At 39.2% G+C, this 23,963-nt stretch overlaps 1 protein-coding gene across 3 annotated transcripts in view; it reads right to left on the bottom strand.

Annotated features, from left to right (window-relative positions):
* LOC140727922 (integrator complex subunit 6-like) overlaps positions 1–23,963 on the bottom strand; it is a 128,615-nt gene that overhangs the window by 102,441 nt on the left and 2,211 nt on the right. For 2 of the 3 annotated variants that reach the window (XR_012098966.1, XM_073045903.1), the window contains exon 3: positions 21,286–21,435. Coding sequence is in view for 2 of the 3 variants with exons in the window: in XM_073045903.1 (XP_072902004.1) it covers positions 21,286–21,435 (150 nt within the window). In the remaining variant the exon portion in view is untranslated. Of the gene's footprint in view, positions 1–13,597; positions 13,884–21,285; positions 21,436–23,963 lie in introns of those variants that run through there. The other variant, XM_073045904.1, reaches the window with a different exon arrangement.

Genomic DNA, 23,963 nt, shown 5'->3' with positions numbered 1-23,963 from the left:
CTGTGGACTGATGAAGTTAAAATAGTACTTTTTAGCCGCAATGAGCACAGGTATGTTTGGAGAAAAACGGGTGCAAAATTTTATTAAAAGAACACCTCTCCAACTGTTAAGCACGGGTGGGGGTGGATCGATCACAGGCTCCTGTTGCAACCTGTGGCACGGGGAACATTTCACTGGTAGAGGGAAGAATGAATTCAATTAAATACCAGCAAACTCTAGAAGCAAACATCACACCATCTGTAAAAAAGCTGAAGATAAAGAGGATGGCTTCTACTACAGGATAATGATCCTAAAACACACCTCAAAATCCACAATGGACTACCTCAAGAGGCACAAGCTGAAGGTTTTGCCATGGCCCTCACAGTCCCCCGACCAAAACATCATCGAAAATCTGTGGATAGACCTCAAAAGAGCAGTGCATGCAAGACAGCCCAAGAATCTCACAGAACTAGAAGCCTTTTTTAAAGGAAGAATGGGCAAAAATCCCCCAAACAAGAATTGAAAGACTCTTAAGGCCGATTTATACTTGTGCATCGCATCAACGCCGTAGGTTTGCCCTAGGCAGCAGGGTGATGTGCACCTCTCCTGAAAAGTTACTCACGCGTTGCAGCGACACAGACCGGAATAAATGTGATTGGTCAGCTTGGAAGCATCTCTACCCATTTCCGGTTGCTTCTTCTCCGCCATGTCTGTAGGCTGTGTGTACACCAATGCGAAATAGATGAACCAAATAGTCAGATCTACCTGCTGGCATGCAAAAATGTTTGAAATGCATTTCCTTGTCCATGTCTCTCACGAAGAAACTCAGTGGCATAGAATCCCCACCGCCAACTAGCGTTTTGGCACACACCAACGCATGCTCACTATGGCATAAAGCGACGCAGAAGTGAAAATCAGGGTTACTGCGTAGGCTGCGGCGTAGCCAGTACGCACAAGTATAAATCAGCCTTTAGCTGGCTACAGAAAGAGTTTACAAGCTGTGATACTTGCCAAAGGGGTGTTCCTAAGTACTGACCATGCAGGGTGCCCAAACTTTTGCTTCAAGCCCTTTTCCTTTGTTATTGTGAAACTGTAGAAGATGGAAATAAAAAAGTAATCTTGCTTAAAATATTTTAAAAATGTGTCATCTGTAACTTTATGCCTTTTGGAAATCAAGTTGTCTTTTACTCGCTTAACAGAAACTTTGACCAGGGGTGCCCAAACGTTTGCATGCCACTGTATATGAGTGAGAGAGAGCGAGAGCAAGACAGGCACACACATACACTTACTACAATTGATTTAATTATGTTTTTCCCTATATATCAGATATTGCATTGTACTGCTGCTGCTTAATTAACAAAGTTTACAACATATGCCGTTGATATTAAACCTGATTCTGATCTGCTCATTAATGCAAATATCTAAATCAGCCAATCATCTGGCAGCAACTCAATGCATAAACTCATGCAGACATGGTGAAAACCATGAGACATAGGAGCAGAATTAGGCCATCTGGCCCATTGAGTCTGCTCCACCATTCAACCATGGCTGATCCTTTTTTTTAAAAAAAATCTCCTGAACCCCAGTTCCTGACCTTCTCCCCATAACCTTTGATGCAATGTTCAATCAAGAACCTATCAATCTCTGCCTTAAATACACCCAACGACCTAGCCTCCGCAGCTGCCCGTGGCAACAAATTCAACACCCCCTGGCTAAAGAAATTTCTCCACATCTCTGTTTTGAAAGGGTGCCCTCTATCCTGAGACTATGCCCTCTTGTCCTAGATTCTCCCACCATGGGAAACATCCTTTCCACATCTACTCTGTCTAGGTCTTTCAACATTCAAAAGGTTTCAATGAGAACCCCCCCCCCCCCATCCTTCTGAATTCCAGCAAGTACAGACCCAGAGCCATCAAGCATCCCTCATATGATAACTCTGTCATTCCTGTAATCATCCTTGCGAATGTCCTCTGGAGCCTCTCCAATGCCAGCACATCTTTTCTGTGATGAGGGGCCCGAAACTGCTCCGATACTCAAGGTGAGGCCTCACCAGTGCCTTATAAAGCCTCAGCATCACACCCTTGCTCTTGTAATGAATGCTGACATCACATTTGCCTTCACCACCGACTCAACCTGCAAGTTAACTTTCAGTGTGTTTTGCACAAGGACTCCCAAGTCCCTCTGCATCTCAGATTCCTCAATTTTCTCCGTTTAGAAAATAGTCCGCATTTATTTCTTCTACCAAAGTGCATGATCATGCATTTTCCAACATTGTATTTCATTTGCCACTTTCTTGCCCATTCTCCTAATCTGCCTAATTCCTTCTACATCCTACCTGTTTCCTTAATACTACCTGCCCCTCCACCAATCTCCGTATCATCTGCAAACTTCGCAACAAAGCCATCTATTCCATCATCTAAACCATTTATATACAGCATAAAGAGGTTCAGCTGTTGTTCAGACTAAATATCAGAAAGGGGGAATTGTATCAAAGTTGTCTGCCCGTGGTATGATTGCTGGTGCCAAAATGGGATGGTTTGAGTATCTCAGATAGTGCTGATCTCCTGGGATTGTCACACACAGACAACCAAGAATGGTGTGAAAAACAAAAATCATCCGGTGAGCAGCAGTTCTGCAGGCGAGGATGCCTTGTTAATGAGAGAGATCAGAGAATAACGGCCAGATTGGTTCAAGTTGACAGGAAGGCAACAGTAACTCAAATAACCACACATTACCACAGTGGTGTGCAGAAGCACTTCTCTGAACACACATTACGTCGAAACTCGAACTGGATGGGCTACAGCAGCAGAAGACCACAAACATACTTCTTTTTAGGTAAAAACAAACAGCGCCAGTAGAGAATTGTCTGTGGAGCAAGAGATTGCAGAGTGAGTTGGAGACAGTTCCTTGTGGACTTTACGCACCAGTTTTAAAAAGCAAACAGGCCCTTTGGGACTTGTCTGTGGAGCAGATTGCTTCAGTTATTTGTAACTTAGAAAGGGCCAATAAAAAAAAAAGCAAGGTGTAAGCGGAGTGACCCTTAGAGTGGGCCAGGGTTAGAGTGGGAAACTTCAGCTCAACAGGTTTCGGTGAGGAAAGACAGAGGCTAAGGGTGCTGAATCTTTGGGAATCAAATATTTCATTGTAGAAGTTAAAGCCAAAGACATAATGAGTGCAGGATGCGAGTCAGGGCAGTGGAATACTCCACCTCGAAATGTGGGTGTGCAAGGTACCAAACAGCTTTCCTGATGAATACATCTCCAGGAAGTGGGCCCAACTTCAGCTCCTTACTGACAAAGTCAATGAACTGGATGTATTGAGGGCTATCTGAGAGGCTGAAAACCCCTCAGATGAAACTACTACTGAGGTGGTCAAGCCCAGTGTGCAGGCTTCAGTAAATGGGTGACCACCAGGAGGAGTACTCCTGTGGGCCATTCCCCTCAGCAACAAGTATACCCATTTGGATTCTGGTGCTGGTGGTGGGGGTGGGGGGTGGGAATTGACCTATCAGGGTAGGCCCAAGGCAATGTGACTGGCTCTGAGGCTCAGTAAGGAAGGGTAGTCAGGCAGAGCGATAGTGATAGGAGACTCATTATTTGGGGGGGGGGGGGGGGGGAGAAGAGACAGACAGGAGATTCTGTGGCAGTGGAAGAGACGCCAGCATGGTGTGTTGTCTCCAAGGTGCTAGGGTTCATGATATCTCAGAGCAGATGCAGAATACTCTTTAAGAGTGAAGATGAGCAGCCAGAGGTATAATGCATATTGTTACCAATGACCGAAGTAGGAGGGAAAAGGTGCTGCACATTGATTATAGGGAGTTAGGAAAGAGGCTGACAAACAGGGCCTCCAAGGTAGTAACCTCTGGATTTCTACTGTGGCATATGCTAGTCAGGGTTTCACATTCTTAGATAATTGGAACCTTTTCTGAGGCAGGGGTGACTTGCACAAGCAGGGCAAGTTGCACCTCAACTGGAGAGGAACCAATTTCCCACCTGGGGAGGTTTGCTAGTACTACTTGGATTTAAACTAGTTTAGCAGGGGATGGGAACTCAACCAAGACAGAAAGTGGAGGGAATGAGGAAGGTAGATATCAGGGCCAGTAAAAACAGGCAGGTGCAAAATAATAGATATGTTGGGACAGACAGTTATAATTTGCAGAGTTCTTTTTGCACTTTGGTTGCTTGCCCAGCCTGTTGGGTGCAGTCATTCATAGGTCTTAATGTGTTTCTTCTATTTACTGTGAATGCCCAAAAGAAAATGGATTTCAGAGTTGTATATGCTGACATACATGTACTTCAATAATTTACTTTGAACTCTGGGGAAGGAAGGACAAGGATGGCAAGGTAAGAGCACTCTGGATGTCTCAAGAGCAAGAGGCTAATTAAGGAGAGGGTAGGACTGCTCAAGGATAAAGGATGGAACATTTGATTGGATGCAGAGGATGTGGATGAGGTCCTTCATGAATACTTTACATCAGTATTTACCAAGGAGAAGGACATGGCAGATAGGGAGATTAGTGCAGAGTGATATACTAGGACATTTTGAGGCAAAGGAGGAGGAAGTGTTGGTTTCCTTAAAGAGCTGTAAGATGGGTATGTCCCCAGGGCCTGATGGGATATACCCCAGGTTATTGAGAGAGGCAAGTTAAGAGATTGCCAGGGCCCTGAGCAATATCGCCATATTCTCTCTTGCCACAGGTGAGGTCCTGGAGGACTGGTGAATAGCTAATGTTCCACTATTTAATAAGTGAATCAGGGATAATCCTGGAAAATAAAAACTGGTGAGCCTCATGTCAGTGGTAGGAAAGTTACTGCAGAAAATTAATAGGGATAGGATTTGAGCCTTTGCTAAACCATGGCCTAATAAGGGAAAACCAGCATGGCTTTGTGTGGGGCAAGTCGTGTCTCAGTAACTTGAGTCTTTTGATGAGGTAATGAGGGTGACTGACGAAAGTTGTTATCTATATGGATTTTATTAAGCCATCTGACTAGGACCCTCAGGGGAGGCTCATCCAGAAGATTAAGATGCATCGGATCCATGGTTAGTTGGCCATTTCAAAGTACAAAGTACACTATACTGTATACATACCTTAAGATTTGCCTCCTTACAGGCAACCACAAAACAAAGAAAACCAACAGAACCAATTAAAAGGACTGACAAACATAGAAAGTGCAAAAACAGAACAAATTGTGCAAACAATAAAAAGTAAGGAAATAACATTTAGAACTTAGGCTCACGAAAGTGAGTTCACAGGCACGAAGCCAATTATCATTGCAGCCAATCCACAAGCCTGTTAGTTGCAGGCCACAGCCTCCATTCAACGCAGAGGAGTAAGCCTAGCTGAGCAGTGAGCCGAACACTGGACCGTTCCTCACCCCCAGCCCCGACACCCTGACCTCTTCAATCTGCCCTGCTTAAATCAGCCGAAGATCAGCTTGTTCCTCACTCTGGGGCCTGGACCCTGCCACCTCAATCCAGCCCTTGCCACAATTGTCCTACACCTTTAAAATTTCAATTCACACCACAAAAATGACTGATTGCCTAGGTGGTTCAAAAGTTCAACTCCAAAAAGGAAGTTACAGGCTATCAATTGCAATGATTATTGTCCAAAGGAAAAAAAGCATGATTACTAGTATAGTTCAGGGGTTCCCAACCTGGAGCCCACAGACCCTTTGCTTAATGTTATTGGTCCATGGCATAAAGGCGAGAACCCCTGGTATGAACCCCTACTTCAGCTTGGTTAAACATCTTAAATTAATGGCATAATTTTTCAAGCAATCATTAAAGGTGTACAGTATAATGCTGTTACATGTCCTACTCTCCTTTCTCTATTGGTTTTTATCTGATCATAACCAAGACTGACAGGGACATTTCTCTCTAATACAGAAAATACAAAGGTTTGTGACACTTCGTGACATTTTCAAAATGCAAGATAAAAGTGCTGACTGCTATTTATTAAATTGAACTTCTGTTCAGACACTATTGTACCATAGTGCATCTCAGTGGGAACAATGGACTTGCTTCAGAATACCATCACTACTATTAAAACAGTACAGCCATAAATGTTAATTCAAGTTTGTTAAACCTCTTCACTAAATCCTGCAAAATGTCCTACAGCAAACTAGCCTTTGAGTATTGCAGTTTAGCAGAAACACAGTATGTGAAACCAGTCTTATCAATGACCAGCCAAAATTATTTTATTTCAATGAAACTAAAATAGTTACCTGTAGAGTTTGCCAAGATTATTCAAGAAAAATGTCAACAAATGGAACTTCCTCATGTTGAAGATTTTACAATGAACACAATTTTCTGTGGAACTACCCAAATATAGTATTTGGGTAATTCAACCTTCACTGGTTGAACCCATTTTTTGCCAAATAAAATGATTTCTCATAAATTAAATTTCTAAAATATTACTGCAAGAACCAATGTTTTGAGGATGTGCTTACTCAGTTACAAAATAAACTTGTGACTCCAAATCTAATCTTAATGTGGATCTTAATCCACATGAAAGCAAATTATGGAGGTTCAAGTAGATGTTTTCTTAGCCAATTTACATCTGCATTCGAACACTAATATCTACATCTGAATATGCAAATCATACTTCAAGGTTGCATTCATTCTCTTGAAATAAGAGTGCAAACAAAAATCACAATGGGAAAAAGTAGTAAAAATAGAACTAAACCCATCATCCATTCCACTACATCACAAATTTCAAAGCTTATGTCTACCCAGTTCCAGAAAAATGCACCTGGTGGCAAACTTAATCAGTTTACTGATAATGCATCAAAGGGAAGGCAATACATGTGGTAGGTTTTCAATAAAAAGAGGAAGTGCTCAAAATACTCCGCATGTGTTTTAAAGGCTTTATTTTCAACTAAAGATGAGACCTTCCCATCTGCTGCTTGCTGATTTGATTATAATGAATCCAAATTTAGACTTTCAAACTTGGCTATGCTGGACAGATAGCCCAAAAACTGGTTGAAGTATATGGGGGGGGGGGGGGGGGGGGAAGAGAGACGGGACTCAGTTCCTTGATAAAGTAGCAAGCCCAAAGTGAAAGCAGCTATTTTACACTGATGGCAGAGTAAACAGAATCAGAATGTATTGAAACTCAAGTTTGCACACCAGTGCTCAAAATAATCTCATTCTCTCAATTTCTCATATTTGTAGCAAAGTACTTAAGTCTATCTTTTTATATCTCAAGTAATTTATGAACTATTTTCAAAGGTATTACCAAATTTACCCATCAGAGAAAAAGGAAAAGAAATCTCAACACCACTCTTATTTCTGACTTAAACCCACTCAAAAGTATTCACTGGCTAGGCTTAGGAGGGTCCCCTGTGACCTCAATTGGGAAGCATTTAGTACATGCAAAATATAAGTGGGGTAGGGTCTAGTGCCTGCTCTATATTTAAGAACTCCTGGCTCATTTTTACATCACGTTACTGACCTCCACTGTCTCCATACTTCTACAAAATCTGAAAATATATCCATCTCTGAAGAAACTCAGCTGTGGAAGCCTAGTTGCTACCCTCTGGATGAAGAATTCCTTTCATTTCAGTTTTGACAGATAAATTCTTACTTTGAAACTATGACCCAGAGGTTCTTGACACCCTAGCAAGGTGAACAGTGCCCTTGTATATGCTGACTAGCTTAAGAATATTAACATTTCAATAACTTCTTTAAACTTTAGCTCCAGTCTGCTCACTCTCTTCACAGGTTAATCCCCTCACCCTATCAATCAGGCAAACCATCATAACCTCTTCTGATGGAGAAACTACATCTGTATACCATATTCTATGTGTGGGTGGTCTCAGCAGAGCTGGATATAATTAAAGTAACACATCTTCACTCTTGTATTTGAATCCTAATGCAATAAAGGTTTGTCTTCTTAATTGCTTAGCGTAAGAATACATTTATTTTTGCAGATCCCATGCAAAGACAACCCCAACAATACTACCCTAGCTACAGCCTCCCAACACAAATGATTTAAATATTCATTAGCTTCAAAGTTAAATGACACTAGTTAGTTGACACTGCATTATTCATTGACCTAGCATGTACAAACTAGTAGGAAAACATAATGCACGATAACATGGATGAATAAATTCTTGTTCCAAATTTCAGTAACATAGTGGTTGGTACACATTATTACAGTGCCAGCATCCCAGGATCAATTCCACTCCAGTCTGTAAAGAGTTTGTCAGCTCTCCCATGACCACTTGGGATTTCCTCCAGGTGCTCCAGTTTCCTCCCACATTCCAATGACGTACAAGTTAGTAGGTTAATTGGTTAGCACAGGCTTGTTGGGCTTATATACTTCCCAATTCCTTTAAACTCACCAGGTCCACTGAAATTGTGCAGCTTCCATTGTGTCATGTGAAATAAAAGTGCAGGGTAGTAAGAGTACTATCCAACAGTACAAAAATCTGCTTGTTCAGCATTTCCGGATCAATGAAACTAGGCAGATTGATGGTTTGGCACAGGTTAGGTTGGCCAAAGGGCCTGTTTCTGTACTGTAGAGTTCTATGACTATTACTGGAATTTTACAACAGTTTACATCTGATTTACAAACAGGGCCAATCTAATGTAGTGAGCTCCCACCCAGTCTCCACACAGCAGTGCAAATGAAAGTGTTACTGACAGTGTTATTAAGAGGCATTTACTCCAATAACAAGCTCACCAATACCCAGTTATGTTTGGCCAGGGGAGCTCAGCACCAGCTTATTCCAATCATGAACCAAAAGAGCTGATTTTCAGACCTCAGAACTCAACAGTTGAACTCCAGACCTTAACTTTGTACAGAGGCTGTGTTAGACAGTGTGGTCCTGGTAACCTGAATTCAAGGGGAATAAATGTCGGTGGATAGTGTCACACCTTGCACAATGGAAGACCACGGTTGGTTTTATGATCAGTCATCAGACACCACAGGATCTCTAACATTACCAAAATTCCTCAGAGCAATGTCCTAGGCACAACCATTTTCAGCTGCTCCTCAACTACCTCTACATCATCTGGTTAGAAGAGGGGATGTTTACTAATAATTACACAAAATGTATTACATTTGTTATCTTTGGCAAATAAAACAACCCATACCTAAAAGGGTTGGCCCACATTCAGGCATGTCTAATATATGGCAAGTACCGTTCATCTTATAGTCCAGATAATTAATTTCCAAGAGTTCAATGGCCAGCCTTCACATTCAATGGTATCACCACAGCCAAGGCTGTCAGTAACATCCTAAGGGAATGACAATTCATGCAACCGCAGACACAGTGGCTACGAAAGCAGGTCAGACTATATGTACAAGTAAAGCAACTGCCACTCATTCATTCTTTCCACCACTGTAGTATGAATGGGTAGAGTACACAAAATGCATTGCAATTATTTGCTAAGCATAGTACAATAGCACCTCTCAAATCCCCAGTCCCTTTCACCAAAGGCACTCACCACCTAAAAGTATCCCTACGAGTCACACACCATCCTGTCTTGAAAATAAATCACCATCTCTTTAGCATTATGACAACCTACATTCATAAATATACAAATCATCTCAGAAGAGCTGTGGTGATTAAAATAAACTCAACATATAACCCTACAGTACAGTACAGGTTCTTCAGTCCACAATGTTGTGCCTCTTACTCTACTCCAAAATCAATCTAATACTTCCCTCCCTTTTTCTGTCACACACGTGCCTCAGTCTCTTAAATGTTATGAATGTAGCTGCTTCTACTGCCACCCCTGGCAGTGCATTCCACACACCAACCACTGTCCGAGCAAAAAAAAAACTCTAACGTCATCCGAAAACTTTCCTCCAATCGCCTGAAAACCACACACTCTTGTATTAGCCATTTTAGCACTGAGAACAAGGAATGGGAGTCCACACCATCAATGTCTGTTATCATGTTATACAACTCTGTTAAGCCACCTCTCATCCTTCTTTGCTCTTAAGAGAAAGGAACTGGGTTCACTAAACCTCTCCTCAGGTGGCGGCTCACCATCAATTTATTCTGGAGCCATTAACAATGGGGAATTAAAAGCTGGAGTTAGACTCAGAGCAATACAGCAGAGATGAAACCCTTAATATTGAATCCATGCACAATGCCCACACAGTTAGTCGCAAATCCCTGCTTTCAGCCCCACCCTACCATGTAGCTATCTAAGTCCTTCTTTAGTGATACCACTGTACCTGCTTGAACCACTTCATCTGTGAAATAGGTGCACCAGGTCACTTCTAAATATTTCCCCTCACCTTAAATCTATGCTCCCGAATTTTGGTCTCACCTACCCTTAGGAAAAAACACTTGTCACATACTTTATCTATGCCTCTCACTTTTTAAAATATTTCTATAAGGTTGCCTCTCACTCTCCTACATTCCAAGGAATGAAGGCCTAGCCTGGCCAATAACCCACCGTATAACTCAGGCCCTCTATTCCTCAAATATTTACTGCATTTTCCGGTTTAATCACATCCTCCCTATAACAGGGGATGAAATTTAAATGGTACTCCAATTGCAGCCTTATCAACAATTTATGCAATTGCAATATAATGTATAAACTCATACTCTCATTACCCTGACTGAAGGCCAGCATGCAAAATGCCTTTCTCTATCTACCTGTGATGTCATTTTCAACTAACTTAGCACTTGCTCTCCTGGGCCCTTCCGTTCCAATATGCTCCCTAGTGTTCTGCCATTGATAATACAAGTCCTACATTGGTTTGACTTTACAAAATGCATCACCTCATATTTAACTGTATTGTCACTCCTCAGCCAACTTCATTAGCTGATCAAGATCCCTCTAAACTACAATAACCTTTTTCCACCATCAGCAACACCTGATTTCATGTCACTTGAAAGCTTACTGATCATTTATACATTCACAACCAAGTCATTTATATGAACACCAAATAACATGGCTTCCAACACACACCTCTGTGGCACACCACTTATAAACCAGCCTCCATTCCAAGAAACAATCTTCAGACACCACCTTCTGCTTTCTACATCCAACCCAATCTTGTATCCACCTAACTAGCTCTCCCTCAATTTTCTGGAACTTAAACTTCCAGACCATCTACTTCCAGGATCTTCTAGAAGGCCTTGTTAAAAGTCCAAATAGACAACATTCACTGCCCTACCCAAATCCACCTTTATGGTTACTCCTTCAAAAGTCTAAGGTTTGTCAAGCATAATTTCTCATGCACAAAGCCACAAAGATCCCTCCAAATCTAACTCCACCTATCCAAATGCCGGCAGATCCAGTTCCTCAGAATTACCTCCAGTAACTTCTCCAGTACTGATGTCAGGCTTATCAGCCTTTAGTTGTCTGTCCTCGCTACCCTTCTAAAGCAACAGTACATCAACAGCCTTCCAGTATTTTGGAATTTCACCAGAGCTAGTGATGAAACAACTATATCTGCAAGGCCCTCCACAATTTCCTCTCTCGCATCCCACCAAGTCCAAGCCCAAAGTTGACCTAACAAGTAGGCTATTCATAGATCAGCAGAGTCTGGATAATGGAATGTCATACTGGTCAGAATTGCAACACATCAAAAATGTAACATAGCTGTCCAAAAGTTTTAAAATCTGCTGGACTCAAATGAAGTATTGGTTCCCTTATGGTAAAAATCAAATGCACTTCAAAGGAATTAAATAAATCTAAAATGATAAATTAATGTCAATTATATTCACTGTGGAACACCTACATTATCAAATACTCTCCAGGTACATCTATATCTTTGGGGCAATATTTTGTTACCCTTACTACTCTACCCTACGTGCACTACCCAGCTTCATTTAAATAGTCAACTCTTAGTTCTTTGAACTGGCTTGCAATTAAGGGTGAATAAAAATGTTAGTTTAATAATGATGACCACATCAAATAATCTACAAAGCTGCCAGTTCTCATTTCCATCCAATATTACCAGAGATAATAGAACAAGCCAACTGACCAATAAGCAAATATTTTTCCAAAAGATTTGGGAATCAAACAACTTTTCACTTTCAATGGGAAGTTATACGGTCAAGCTCCATTTCAGAGATCTGACTCAAATGAAGTGGTGTTCATTTGAAGCAGTGCTACATGTCAACTAAACAGATTTTCCTCCAATTATTTTAGCTACCTTTTATTTCACAGTCTTCTACTAAAACAATCTTTTCAATTATCTTTTGGCACTTAGTGCACAAAAATTGTATTGACTTGAAGTAGAGCCAGGGACTTGAAAAATGTTTCTTATTGGAAGTTATTTCAGTATGTCAAGCTGGGCATTTATTGTAGTTGTATGGTACAGTAAGAAAAAGGAACAGTAGTCCCATAAAGATCTTGACTGCTCAGAACTTCATTCCCTCCACCCAGCTTAACACATATCCCTTGATTTTTGATAGCCAAGAATGTTAATCACAAATGATTGCACTAATTTAAACAGAATGACAATAATTTAATGCTCTTAGCATTGTTTTTTGCACATTTGACCATAAGATTAAAGAAAATTAGGCTATTTGACCCATTGCGTCCACTTCACCATGAAATCATGACTGATTTCTTCTTACTCAACCCCATTCTTCTGCCTTCTCCCCTTACCCTTTGACACCCTCACTAATCAAAAACATATCAACCTCTGCCTTAAATATACCTCATGACCTGGCCTCCACAGCCATCTGTAGCACTGAATTCCACAGATTCACCACCCTCTGGCTGAAGCCATTACCTCCTCATCTCAGTTCTAAAGGGATGTCCTTCTACTCTGAGCCTGTGCCATCTGATCCCCCAATAGAGGAAACATCCTCTGCACATCCACTATCTTGACCTTTCAATATTCAATGGATTTCAATTATATCTCCCCCCCCCCCCCCCCCACACACACACTTTCTTCTAAACTTCATCAGGTACAGGCTCAGAGCCATTTAATGCTCCTTGTACATTAACTCTTTCATTCTGGGATCATTCACATGAACCACGTCTGGACTCTCTCCAATGCCAGCACAAGGCACCCAAAACTGCTCAGAATACTCCAAGTGCAGTCTGACCAATGTCTTATAAAACCTCAGCATTACTTCCTTGCTTTTAATATTCTACTCAAATATCTCCCAAATTAAGATTGTCCATTTGTCAAAAATGTCCCCACTTGCCAAATCAATTGCAAAATCTGGTCTCTATTTACTTATTACATACTTTGTTCTGGGGTATCTGCCTCTTATTTATTCTCTCCCCAATTTATCCATTGTGGCATTCTGGTGATTCTGTATGACACTCTTCAAGACCTTTTCTGAAGGTGTGGTGCTAGAAATAAAAATAAAATCTCCAAAGCTGGTATAGTAGAGCATCCAAACCTTTGATATTCTACACCTGTAATTATTAGCAAACCTTCTATTACACCTTTCATAAGTTTTATACCCAGTTGCTCCATTTTAGGAACCCATGCACATGGACTTCCTAACCCTTTATGAAATCACTTATTGTGGCTACCTCTCACTTTAATATTTTCTGTTTGACTAGAAATGGAGAACCTTGCACTTAACTACATGAAGTTAACTTTCTTTGATAGACATGCTAATTCATCAACCTGGCCAAATTCATACTGCCATTCACACCATTGTGTCACTAAACAGTGTCATTCCCTGATTTTGATATTGTTTTCTACTAAGCAATTAAAGTATTGATAAATATGAATAGTTGGAACTCCAGTAAATATGCCACAGCGTTGCCAATTCAAATAAGGGAATGGTCATTTTATTAACGTATAACCCAGAGGGACTGATAATTGCATGAACAGTACAAATTACATTTTGGCAGCTTGTAAAATTAAACATTTTAACAACTAATCGGGGGGGGGGGGGGAAGAGTTCATCAGTCCTGTTGACTGTAGGTCTAGTGAACCTCCTCCCCAGATCTTGACGGCCCTCAAAAAAAAACAACAAATTATCAAATTATAATTATTACAAATTTCAATTATATAAAACTTCACAAGTGATCTGGGCATGACATGCAATGTCTGGCACCAAACAAGAAAGGTCATCTTCAATGATATTGAAGACATGGTTAAGACACAAAAATAGGTCCCATGAATAAGCAAATACAGAGGAACAAAATCATGTCAAAAACATGCCTTTCAGCCCAAATCTTACATGCTGTACCAACCACTTGCTTTAAAAAAAATCCATACCTCCAGCCCATACTGTCCCAGTAAAATATTTCCAAAAATATGGAAGATCAGCTAATATGTCCAGTCCTCAAACAGAACCATTTTATCACAACCAATTGCTAACTCAATCTACTCTGAATCATTAGTGAAATGAATAAGAGGTGCTGGCAATATTGCGCTCAAGTCACACTTAATAACCAGTAACTTGCTCAGATTTTACTGTCTTGACATCATTGATTTGCTTTTAAAACAAAGTAACAGCATGCTCGCTTTGACTGCTACCATATATTTCAAAACTCCAATTAAATTCCCAAACTGCCATAATGCAATTTGAACTAATTATTTGGATTAGATTAAGTTTAGGGAAATTTCAACCATCTTAATGAATAAAAACAATTTTTAAATCCATTTTAAATGTTACAAAAAAGCCAAGATCTTGAGTTTTATGTACTTGCTTTTTCTTAAATATTTCAGGGAAAACAAATGAAGAGGGGCTGGTGAACAAAACCTCTGATGAAATAACTTCAGGTTCAAATAATTTTAAGTACTGTATAAATATAATTGGTTTCTAAAAATCAGTGGGCAAAGTATTTTTTATGACATTTGTCATGTCAACATTGCTAATTACTGGCAGCACTCAGGTCACCAAAAATGTTTGGGGGCTTACTTGCCACTTTGAATACTTCAGCAATCCATAATTTATAGGAGCACTGCACATCAGCAGTACCAAGGTAGAGATGACAGAATCAGGAGCCACTTGTTTAAAACAGCAGATCCACAAAATCTTATAGAACTATACAAAGAACAAAAAGTTTATAAAAATATTTTCCCTTTGGGACAGCATTAAATATGGGACTTTAAATACAAGAGAATCACTATGAAATATGAAGCTGCAATGAGAATGTGGAATTGGATTTCACCCACAGCAATATAATGTGTTTGAAAGAAAAAGTGTGAGAAAAAGAAGTATAAGAAGAAAAAGGATAGCTTTGGTGGGCCTTGATAGATTGATAGAAAAGTTAAAAGGGGAAGATACGGAACACGAACAACAGGCAAAATAACAAATTTCTGTGTGTAATTCCTTCAAGGTCCATCATACTCTCGGCCCAACAACACACACTTAACATCCTGACATATACAAAGTAATTCTACTTGGATCATCTCCTTTAGTGTGTCTGATTCAGACAGCAATTATAAAAGTATTGCATTAGTCAATTTAATTCTTTGTAATGTCACAAGAACATAAAGGAAACCATGGAAAAGTTTCCATTGCACTAAATGTAAGCATTATTAAAAAAGTCTTGGGGAAGTATACATTAAGGGTGTACATACATACATACACACACACACATCATATAGTAAATAAATGTTGGCATGTTAACTGCAACAATTGGTGCAGTAGCACCCCCCCCCCCCAACAGCCAAATGTCTAAATGCAATACTCAATGTTGAGCTAAATAAAAAGCCAAACTGAAAAAAACTGCACATATTTGAAATCTGAAAGAGAAGTTAAAAGTAGTGGAAATAACCAGCTCAGTCAACACCATAGAAAACAGTGTTACCATTTCCAGTCAGCTACCCTTCATAACTTGGAAAGGAGAAAAAAATGCTTAAAATTAACTTCTTTAAAACTCCTTCTCAGTTCTGACACAAAGTCTTTGATTCAAAGCCATGAGTTTCTCTTTTTAGAAATATTACCTGAGCCACAGTCTTCCCAGACAAATTCTATTCTCATTTTCAGTTAGCTGATTGCAACACAGCTAATTAGGTCACAAAGGTAATAGCAAAGCAAGACAGAGGTAATTATGGTTAGTCATCACTGAAGAGGGTTAATACATTCACCTCTCCTACTACACTTTTCATAAAGATCACAGTATCTTTATCAAAATAGATTTGCATGACATCAGGCAGTTGGGAAGGTACAGAAGGAAAAGTGGCCACTGATGAAGAGTGTACTTAGACAATAACGCTGCTCAGACCAAAGAATGAACCAATTAAAGGCAAGCAATAACTGAAACTCTATATCACCAACTCCAAACTAGAATGCAGATGTTTTTGTGAACTGATTGATCGAGACTGGAATCCAAGTTTGAAAATACAACTGCATGTATTTTTTTTTTAAATGAAGAAATTGAAAAGTCTTCACAATAACAGAAATGATAAACTTCTTCCACTGCATGTGTAAATAACCTGTAGGAATTCTAATGCCACAATGCTTGGAATTCTTGTTGGAAAAAATACAGATTTTCCATTGGAATAGACATGCAATTCTTATCAAACTACAGTTGTAGTTTTCTTTTTGGTTCACAAGCCACTCATATTAAGTTATACACTACTTAAATCAAAAATTAACTCATTTTCAAGGTGTATCAATGAAAATCATAGTACGAGTATTTGTTCCAAAAGTTCTGCCCATCTCAATCATCATTTAAAATACTTGATATCTATTTAGAATTTATTAGTCAGAAAGTTTAACTTCCAATTTAATTTTACTTTTAAAAATCTGAAGTCCTACATTTAGATTTTTAGCTGAAACCAGGTACCAATGACAATGCCCAATCTAAGAAGACCACCTTATTTGCATCAATGTAGTCTGTGCAGAAACTTTCACACTTTATGATCAGGGACCTAGGACACTGGTCCTGTAGTTTGTTATGTGAGACTTGGAAGATATTATACAAAATCAACTTTTATGACTAATTCTCATAATTTAAACATTATTTACTCCTTGGCTGATCAGTCATTCGCACTGTGGAATAAAGCTCAAACTTCTGTAGTAGCAGAGGCAACCTAAAACATGATTTCTGTCCTTTTGATAAGAATTGTGTGAAGTAGTAAAAGAGTTACAAACCAAAAATGGAAATCAAAACAACTGATTGGTCTTCATTTTTGGGAAATAAAACTATCTCAGCCATATATGTCAATTTCCTATTACAGATGGTTCCCAAGAATTAGGACCCCTTGTGCCCCTTTGGAATACCAAAGCTCCTTTTGTTTGCAGATTAATAATTAAATCCTATTATTTCTTCCACTGTGCACACAGCAAGTTATACAAAATACACCTTCAGTTAATTCATGTAAAAGGAAAAAAGTGACCAGAAATGACATGGTTATCTGTTTCACAACTACCAACTCTGTTTTATCAGTATGAAGCTTGAAGCAGAGACCAACAGAAACATACTGCAATAGTGCCAGTGATAGCACTGCTTTATAAACATGAAAAATAAAATTACAATTGAGTTGACTTCTACCAGGTCTATTTAATAATTGTATTTTCCAGCAAAGTGCAGTTAAATAATCTGAAAGGAGACCCAAAATCTAAGTTACACAGAAACTTAATACAATGAGAAGAGAAACTGCCAGAGGCAGTCACCGGTGAACTCTTCTAAATTGCTCAGCATAGAACTAAATTTGCTGTCTCAAGCAGCAGTTTGTAATTATACAGGTGTCAGCATGAGGCAATTCAACTGTCTTTTCTAACTCCCCCCAGCACAATATCAAAGTTGTTAGACATCCATACCAGAATCCTGACCAAGCCTGAGATCAGTTGAACTATTGAAGGGAAGCAGGATTTTGATTTATCCTTAGCTAATGGAGATACCTGATAAACCAGTATCAATTATTTTTGAAGTCATTTTCCAATCATTCCTAAAACTGTAGTAACTTGTGTACTAATTTTAATCTGTGCTTTCTTGACAATGTCATTTCCAGACATAGTGAGGACAAATGGAAAATTCTCATCAAATTACAAGACTGAGATGGATTTCAAATATAGTTTGTAAGCAGCTAAACTCCACTTGATGGACTTCTCTGCTTTTTGAAATGGAAGAGGGTGTACTTTTGGTGTTAGCCATTTAAAAAGTAGCAAAAGCACATTCTTACCCATGTAAAATGGACTTCACTGTTGTACAAATGACAGTATGATGCAAAATGGACACACACGTCGGAGTCTACTCTAAATTAGGTTTTGTAAATGGGTAAAATAACCAAATGAAAAAGAGACACTTGGCTGAGATGAGCACCCCACTCCCATCAGGCTCGGTCACTTGCTGTTGGAACAAAACCTGGGTCAATTTCAGCATTGATCCCTCATTCAATAAGTCACTTGTTTAATTGTTTAGGCTTTCAGCTAAAATGGTTTCTTGGCTAAAGTACTGAAGGGCACCAAGGACATGCTAAATCATTGAGATTCTTCAGGTCCAAATATTGCAGGATGTTTGAAAGACCTACCTTACAAAACAAAGGTACAAGTTGATGATAATTACTCAGTTTAAAATTGATGTTTTCATTGAGCAATTACACCAAAACAAAAAAATGCTTTATCTTTGTCTTCTGTGAATGTCAGAATTAAAATAATCAAATGTTACGTGAAAATTTTCTTTCAAATCCATATAAATAAGACATTGATGATTGTAGGCAAAGTAGAGTGGTATGAAGTTCTTAGTTCTTAGCCACAGCTCAGTTAAGCTTTCGGAATGCAGGGTTAATACAGAGGAAATGTATTTCTTTACCCTTCAATAACCCTTTCAAGTTAATCATCCATTAGGCAGCACTGGGCAGCTCTACACTGTGATAAGGAGTTTTAACAGAGCACAACTCATGAGTGCCGAGACAGCAAGAAATTTAAAGCTCTGAAGAAAATTTCAAATCACATCTTCAAAGACTGCATTTCATAGCATCAACACAGCACCTTCGGAACTTGATGTTGGATCAAATATAGTTCACTTTCTTAGTGAGTATCCAAGGTGGTAAGGTAAAACAAATGGAACCTTTTCCTGAAGGATTGTCTAAAGAATAACTTCCCTTAAAATTAGTCTTTCATAAATGTTTGGCCTTATGTATTTTTAGAGGAATGTTTAAAGGTCAAAATACTGAGGGAATATTTACAAACTATAAAATGTGTTGTAACTTACACTGCAAATACAGTTCCCTGTTTTTGAACAGACATATGCTTTTTATCAACCATCTCCCATTGAATATTAAATAAATTGGCCAAAATAACTTTCAAAGTGTTAAAAATTTTCAAGCCGGAAAGTTATGCAGCAGATCTAAATGTATAAATACACACACCTACTTTAGCTACATCATGAACACAAAAAGTTTTATACATTGATAAAGTCACCAAGGGCAGCTAAAATATTTGGACATCTAAATTTTTCTTGCTTGGAAATATTATGTGGAATGATTCCCACCCACCAGTACGTACTCCAAACAACTGCTGTTCAAACTTCTATCAGTTCAGGAGCATATTGGTTTAACAGCAAGATTCAAGTTCTGTGTACACTTGCTGGCCACAGTAAGCATTAGGGATCTAAACTTAATGGTCACTTTATTAGGTACACCTGCTTGTTAATGCAAATATCTCATCAGCCAATCATGTGGCAGCAACTTAATGCACAAATTGAACATGCAGACATAGTCAAGTGGTTCAGTTGTTCAGACCAAACATCAGAATGGGGGAGAAATGTCATCCAAGTTACTTTGACCTTGGAATGATTGTTGCTGCCAGTCAGGGTGGATTCAGCATCTCAAACTGATCTCCTGGGATTTTCATGCACAACAGTCTCTGGAGTTTAGAGAATTGTGTGTAAAAAAACCAAACATCCAGTGAGCAGCAGCTCTGTGGGTGAAAACATCTTGTTAATGAGGACAAAACGTGAATTGCCAGATTCAGGCTAGCAGGAAGGTGGCAATTCAAATAAACACGTTACAACAGTGGTGTGCAGAAGAGCATCTCCGAACCACGATACATTGAACCTTGAAGTGAATGGGCTACAGTAGAAGACCACAAACATACACACACCAGCCACTTTATTGGGTAGCTCCTGGATCAAATAAAGTCCTTAAAAAATAAAAAAAGGGTCTCAGCCTGAAACATCTATTTATTTCCATAGATGCTTCAACCTGAAAAGTTCTCCAGCATTTTGTATTTTGCTTTGGATTTCAGCATCTGAAGACTTTCTCATGTACCTAATAAAGTGGCCAGAGTGTATAGTGCCATGCATTCTTTCCCAAACCTCGAAACACAGCTTATAACAGGAAGTTAACAGGAGTAAAAAAAAACAATTAAGTCACACACCTAACCTTCAACAGGCCCAAGAAAATTTTAAATATTGTGATGTAACATTTGTGAAATACAAATGGAATATGGGGCAAACTCTGGTAAAAGGAACTAGCTTGGATAGGGCATCCTGGTCAGAGACCAGTTGGGTCAAAGGGCCTGTTTTCATGTTAGGTATCTCTAGTTTCCCATGTCCAATTGTATTTAAAGAATTTTTAAATTCAACATAATGTATAGTTACATGTTTTGACCTTTTATACTTCTAGAAAATTCACTTTCATAGTCATGTGACACATACAAGGTACATTGTATTTTGCTTCCCCAGTCTTCAAGACTTTTTCCTCGAGTGCTGCTCCATTGTTGCCACCAGTTGTCTCCAACAGCAAACATCAATGTGCTATCCAGCTACAGGTGTGGAAAGACGATCATTGAAGCTCAATCATGATGCCTTTGGCCAACTTATAACCTGAGGATCAATCTTTCTATACTATGGGCTGGTTACTCACTAAATGAACTTGAAATCCAGGGAACCCATAGGTTTCATAAAAAACCCCAGAAGACATTCCAAAAATATGAATTCCTTAAAGAAACTAACAACCACTTGTGTCAAAACTTACCAGTGCCTCCCCTGGAAAAACAGTATCACTCATCACTTAACACTTTCTTAATCCACATCTCTCCTGAATGTTTTGCACTCACTTATCTACTCAAATGGCCTTCCTTCACAGTACAGAAAGCTGCAGTATTCTGCTTTCCAGCTACTTGTTAAATCTTTAGCACAGATCAGAAATTGCAATCATTAAATGACCCTGTTACCCACAGGGAATATCACATCAAAAAACTTGGCTGAGAGGAGTCAGGGTTCAGGATCTTGCCTTTCTGCATGGAAAATACAAGGTCACTCGACTGGCAATGGAACACAAAGGAAATTAAGTCACTTAAATTGCCAAACATACACTAGTATCATGTGTTCATGTGTTTTTTTTCCTGATTTGTTACTGTGAAAGGAACAGTTCCCAGGGATTTTTTTTTTTATTGTGCTTCTATGCAGAGCTTTTGAGATATATTTGGTAGAACTGTATTTCTGTGTTAAACATACCTGCCCATAGTTGTCTATTCCAGTAACTAATCTATTTAAATTTAATAAATCAAAGGATGTCCTTAAAGACTGGCCAAGAGTTGACAGTCCTACAGCTTGAAGATTTTTCAATTCGTTCATGAACGTTGCATGGTTTTCCTTCCAGCCAGCCTGAAAAATAAAACATTTCAGTCATGTTCACTCGTTTCCTGTTCAGAAATGCTTCCAATTCTTTCATCACTTGCTACATGGAGACAGCTTTCGCAGGTCATTTTAATAAGATGTCAACACAAAAAAAAGCATTAAAATATTTCAGATTGATAACTTAAATATGAAACTTTTTAAAAATCGTCACATTTTAATAGAATCTCTACACTGCAGAGCCTGGCTTCACTTTATTTGTTAAAAGGCATCATCACTGAAATGGGATACAGCTACAGAGCCCAGACCAACATGCACTTCATTCACGTAGCCTGAGCTTTGATGATAAATGTTGCAGAATACGGTTTTAAAAATTGCCATCCAATTTAATAAATTCAACTCCAGGTTACTCATTTCAGCTAATTTTATCTAGACCTCAAAACAGTTTTCAGTCTGGGCTGAGATTTGCTAATGTAATTCATGTGCAAAATCATTTTTAACAAAAAAAAGTTAGCCCATTGGTTCACTAACATACCCCTCCAAAACAGCAATCCTTGAGCACCTCAGTCTTGATGAAAGGAAATTGGAGCATCGCTACTTGGAATATCCAATTTCCCCTCAAATTACAGCCAGCACAGTTTTGCAGCTAGTCAAACTGCCACCTCAGGCACAAATCTCATCCTGACACGGTTTACAATCTGTGACCACTTGCGATCCCTGTGGGTGCTCCAATCTCCACCCACATCAAGATCTGCATCGGTAGGTTAATTAGCCATTGCAAGTTACCCTGTGTGCGAGTGGTACACTTGAGGGAAAGATAAATCGAATATGGGGAGATTAAAAAATAGGATTTATGTCAGATTGATACTGGATGGTTAGTGCACTCAATGGGATGAAGGGCCCTTTTTTAAACTGAATCTCTCCATGTCTACTACCAGTCCATCTCCCCTCAACAATAAAACTAAGCAGTATTCTCCCACTATATGGCCAAGATGGAAATTCAGCAGCATAGTTTCGTCCTCTCCCTTCACAGAACGCCACCAATTCAATAAACAACTACCCAATTTAAACAGCCTTGAGCAATAAAACATCCCAATGCTCTTTATAGGAGTTTTATTAACAAAATTTGGCACAGTCACATTCAGGCAGATAACAAAAAAGTTTGATAGATTTATTTTCAATGATCTGAGAGGCAGAAGGCTTAAAGATGGAATGCCTTGGTCTTCGGGAACAGCTTTAGCAGCCTCTGCAATAATCAGAGATGATCAAGAACCAAAAAAATGTTTAGGCACAGATTTCAGAGAGCTGGACAAGATCACTGACAGATGCAACTGTGAACAAAGACAAGCATTTTTTAATTGAGGCTCTGCTTAATTGGAAGATGAGGGTCAGTAGACTTGAAGATAACGAATGACTAGGTCATTGTGAATTAAATCAAAAGACTGCAGATCTGGAATATGAAACAATGTAAATTAAGAGTTTTGAATGCCTTTAAGTTTAGAGTGTAGAAAAAGCAACATCACCCAGGAGTGCATCAAAATTACCATTCTGGAATAACAAATGCACAAGGAACTGTATGAAGAGCATGGGAGCAGAAGTCATGTTTAAAAAGTGGAAACAGGGCATCTTTAATGATGTCTCAACTTAAGTTGGTATAATGATACCCTAAGGCAGCAAACACATTGGTTCAAGTTTAAACATATGCCAAGGAAACCTGCCAGATATTGAGTCCACAGCAGAGTCTGTAACAGGGACTAAAAATAAACACTGCAGCCTTCCAAAATGTTCTTGTTTCTCTCCATCCACGGCAATATACCAAAGTTAGAAAACTGAAATTGTGTGGTGGGAGGGTGGGGGAGAATGAGAGGGACTATGTTACTGGACCATCAATCCAAAGATTAGAGCTAAATGATCCAGAGACAAACCCAAATTGCATCACAGCAGCTGGAACAGTTAAATACAATTCATTTTCCGGTACCAGTAATGCTGACAAACAAATGGATTGTTGTGAAAGGACAACTGGTTTACTACACTATCTGGATACCTCAACTGTACCCATGTCCCAAGATTGGATTAAGAAATAAAATGAGCATTCCTATGAAACTGATTTGGGTTTTTAGATATGGCTGTGGCATAGCATGAGAATAAAGTAATTACTGCCACCTGAACTAACCAGCTATACAAGGATTAACCAATGCAAACTCAGTCTCCCAACCAATTCCATCCTCTCTAGCATTCAATAAATGTCCATCCAGCCTTGATGCCCTATGTTTCCAAATCTGCTTTACACTACCACCTTAATAAAACCATATTTTCTCATTCATCCTCAGAATACTGAACGATTCCAATATACTCCTGGCTGGTCTTCTTTGTTCTCTTACTCTTCACAAAGTTACCATCCCAAAATCTGCTGCCCATGTCCAGATTCCACCAACTTGCCCTTCTGCATGCTTGCTAACCTACAGTTGCTCAGAGGGGAGAAAAAAGAACCCATATTTAAAATTATCATCCTTGTTTCCCCTTCTCATCCATAATGTTAAGCTTCTTGGTAATCTCCT

The sequence above is a fragment of the Hemitrygon akajei genome, chromosome 5, assembly GCF_048418815.1.
Source record: "Hemitrygon akajei chromosome 5, sHemAka1.3, whole genome shotgun sequence".
Taxonomy (NCBI): domain Eukaryota; kingdom Metazoa; phylum Chordata; class Chondrichthyes; order Myliobatiformes; family Dasyatidae; genus Hemitrygon; species Hemitrygon akajei.
Note: the sequence above shows the minus strand (reverse complement) of the source record. Positions and strands in the feature narration are given on the sequence as shown.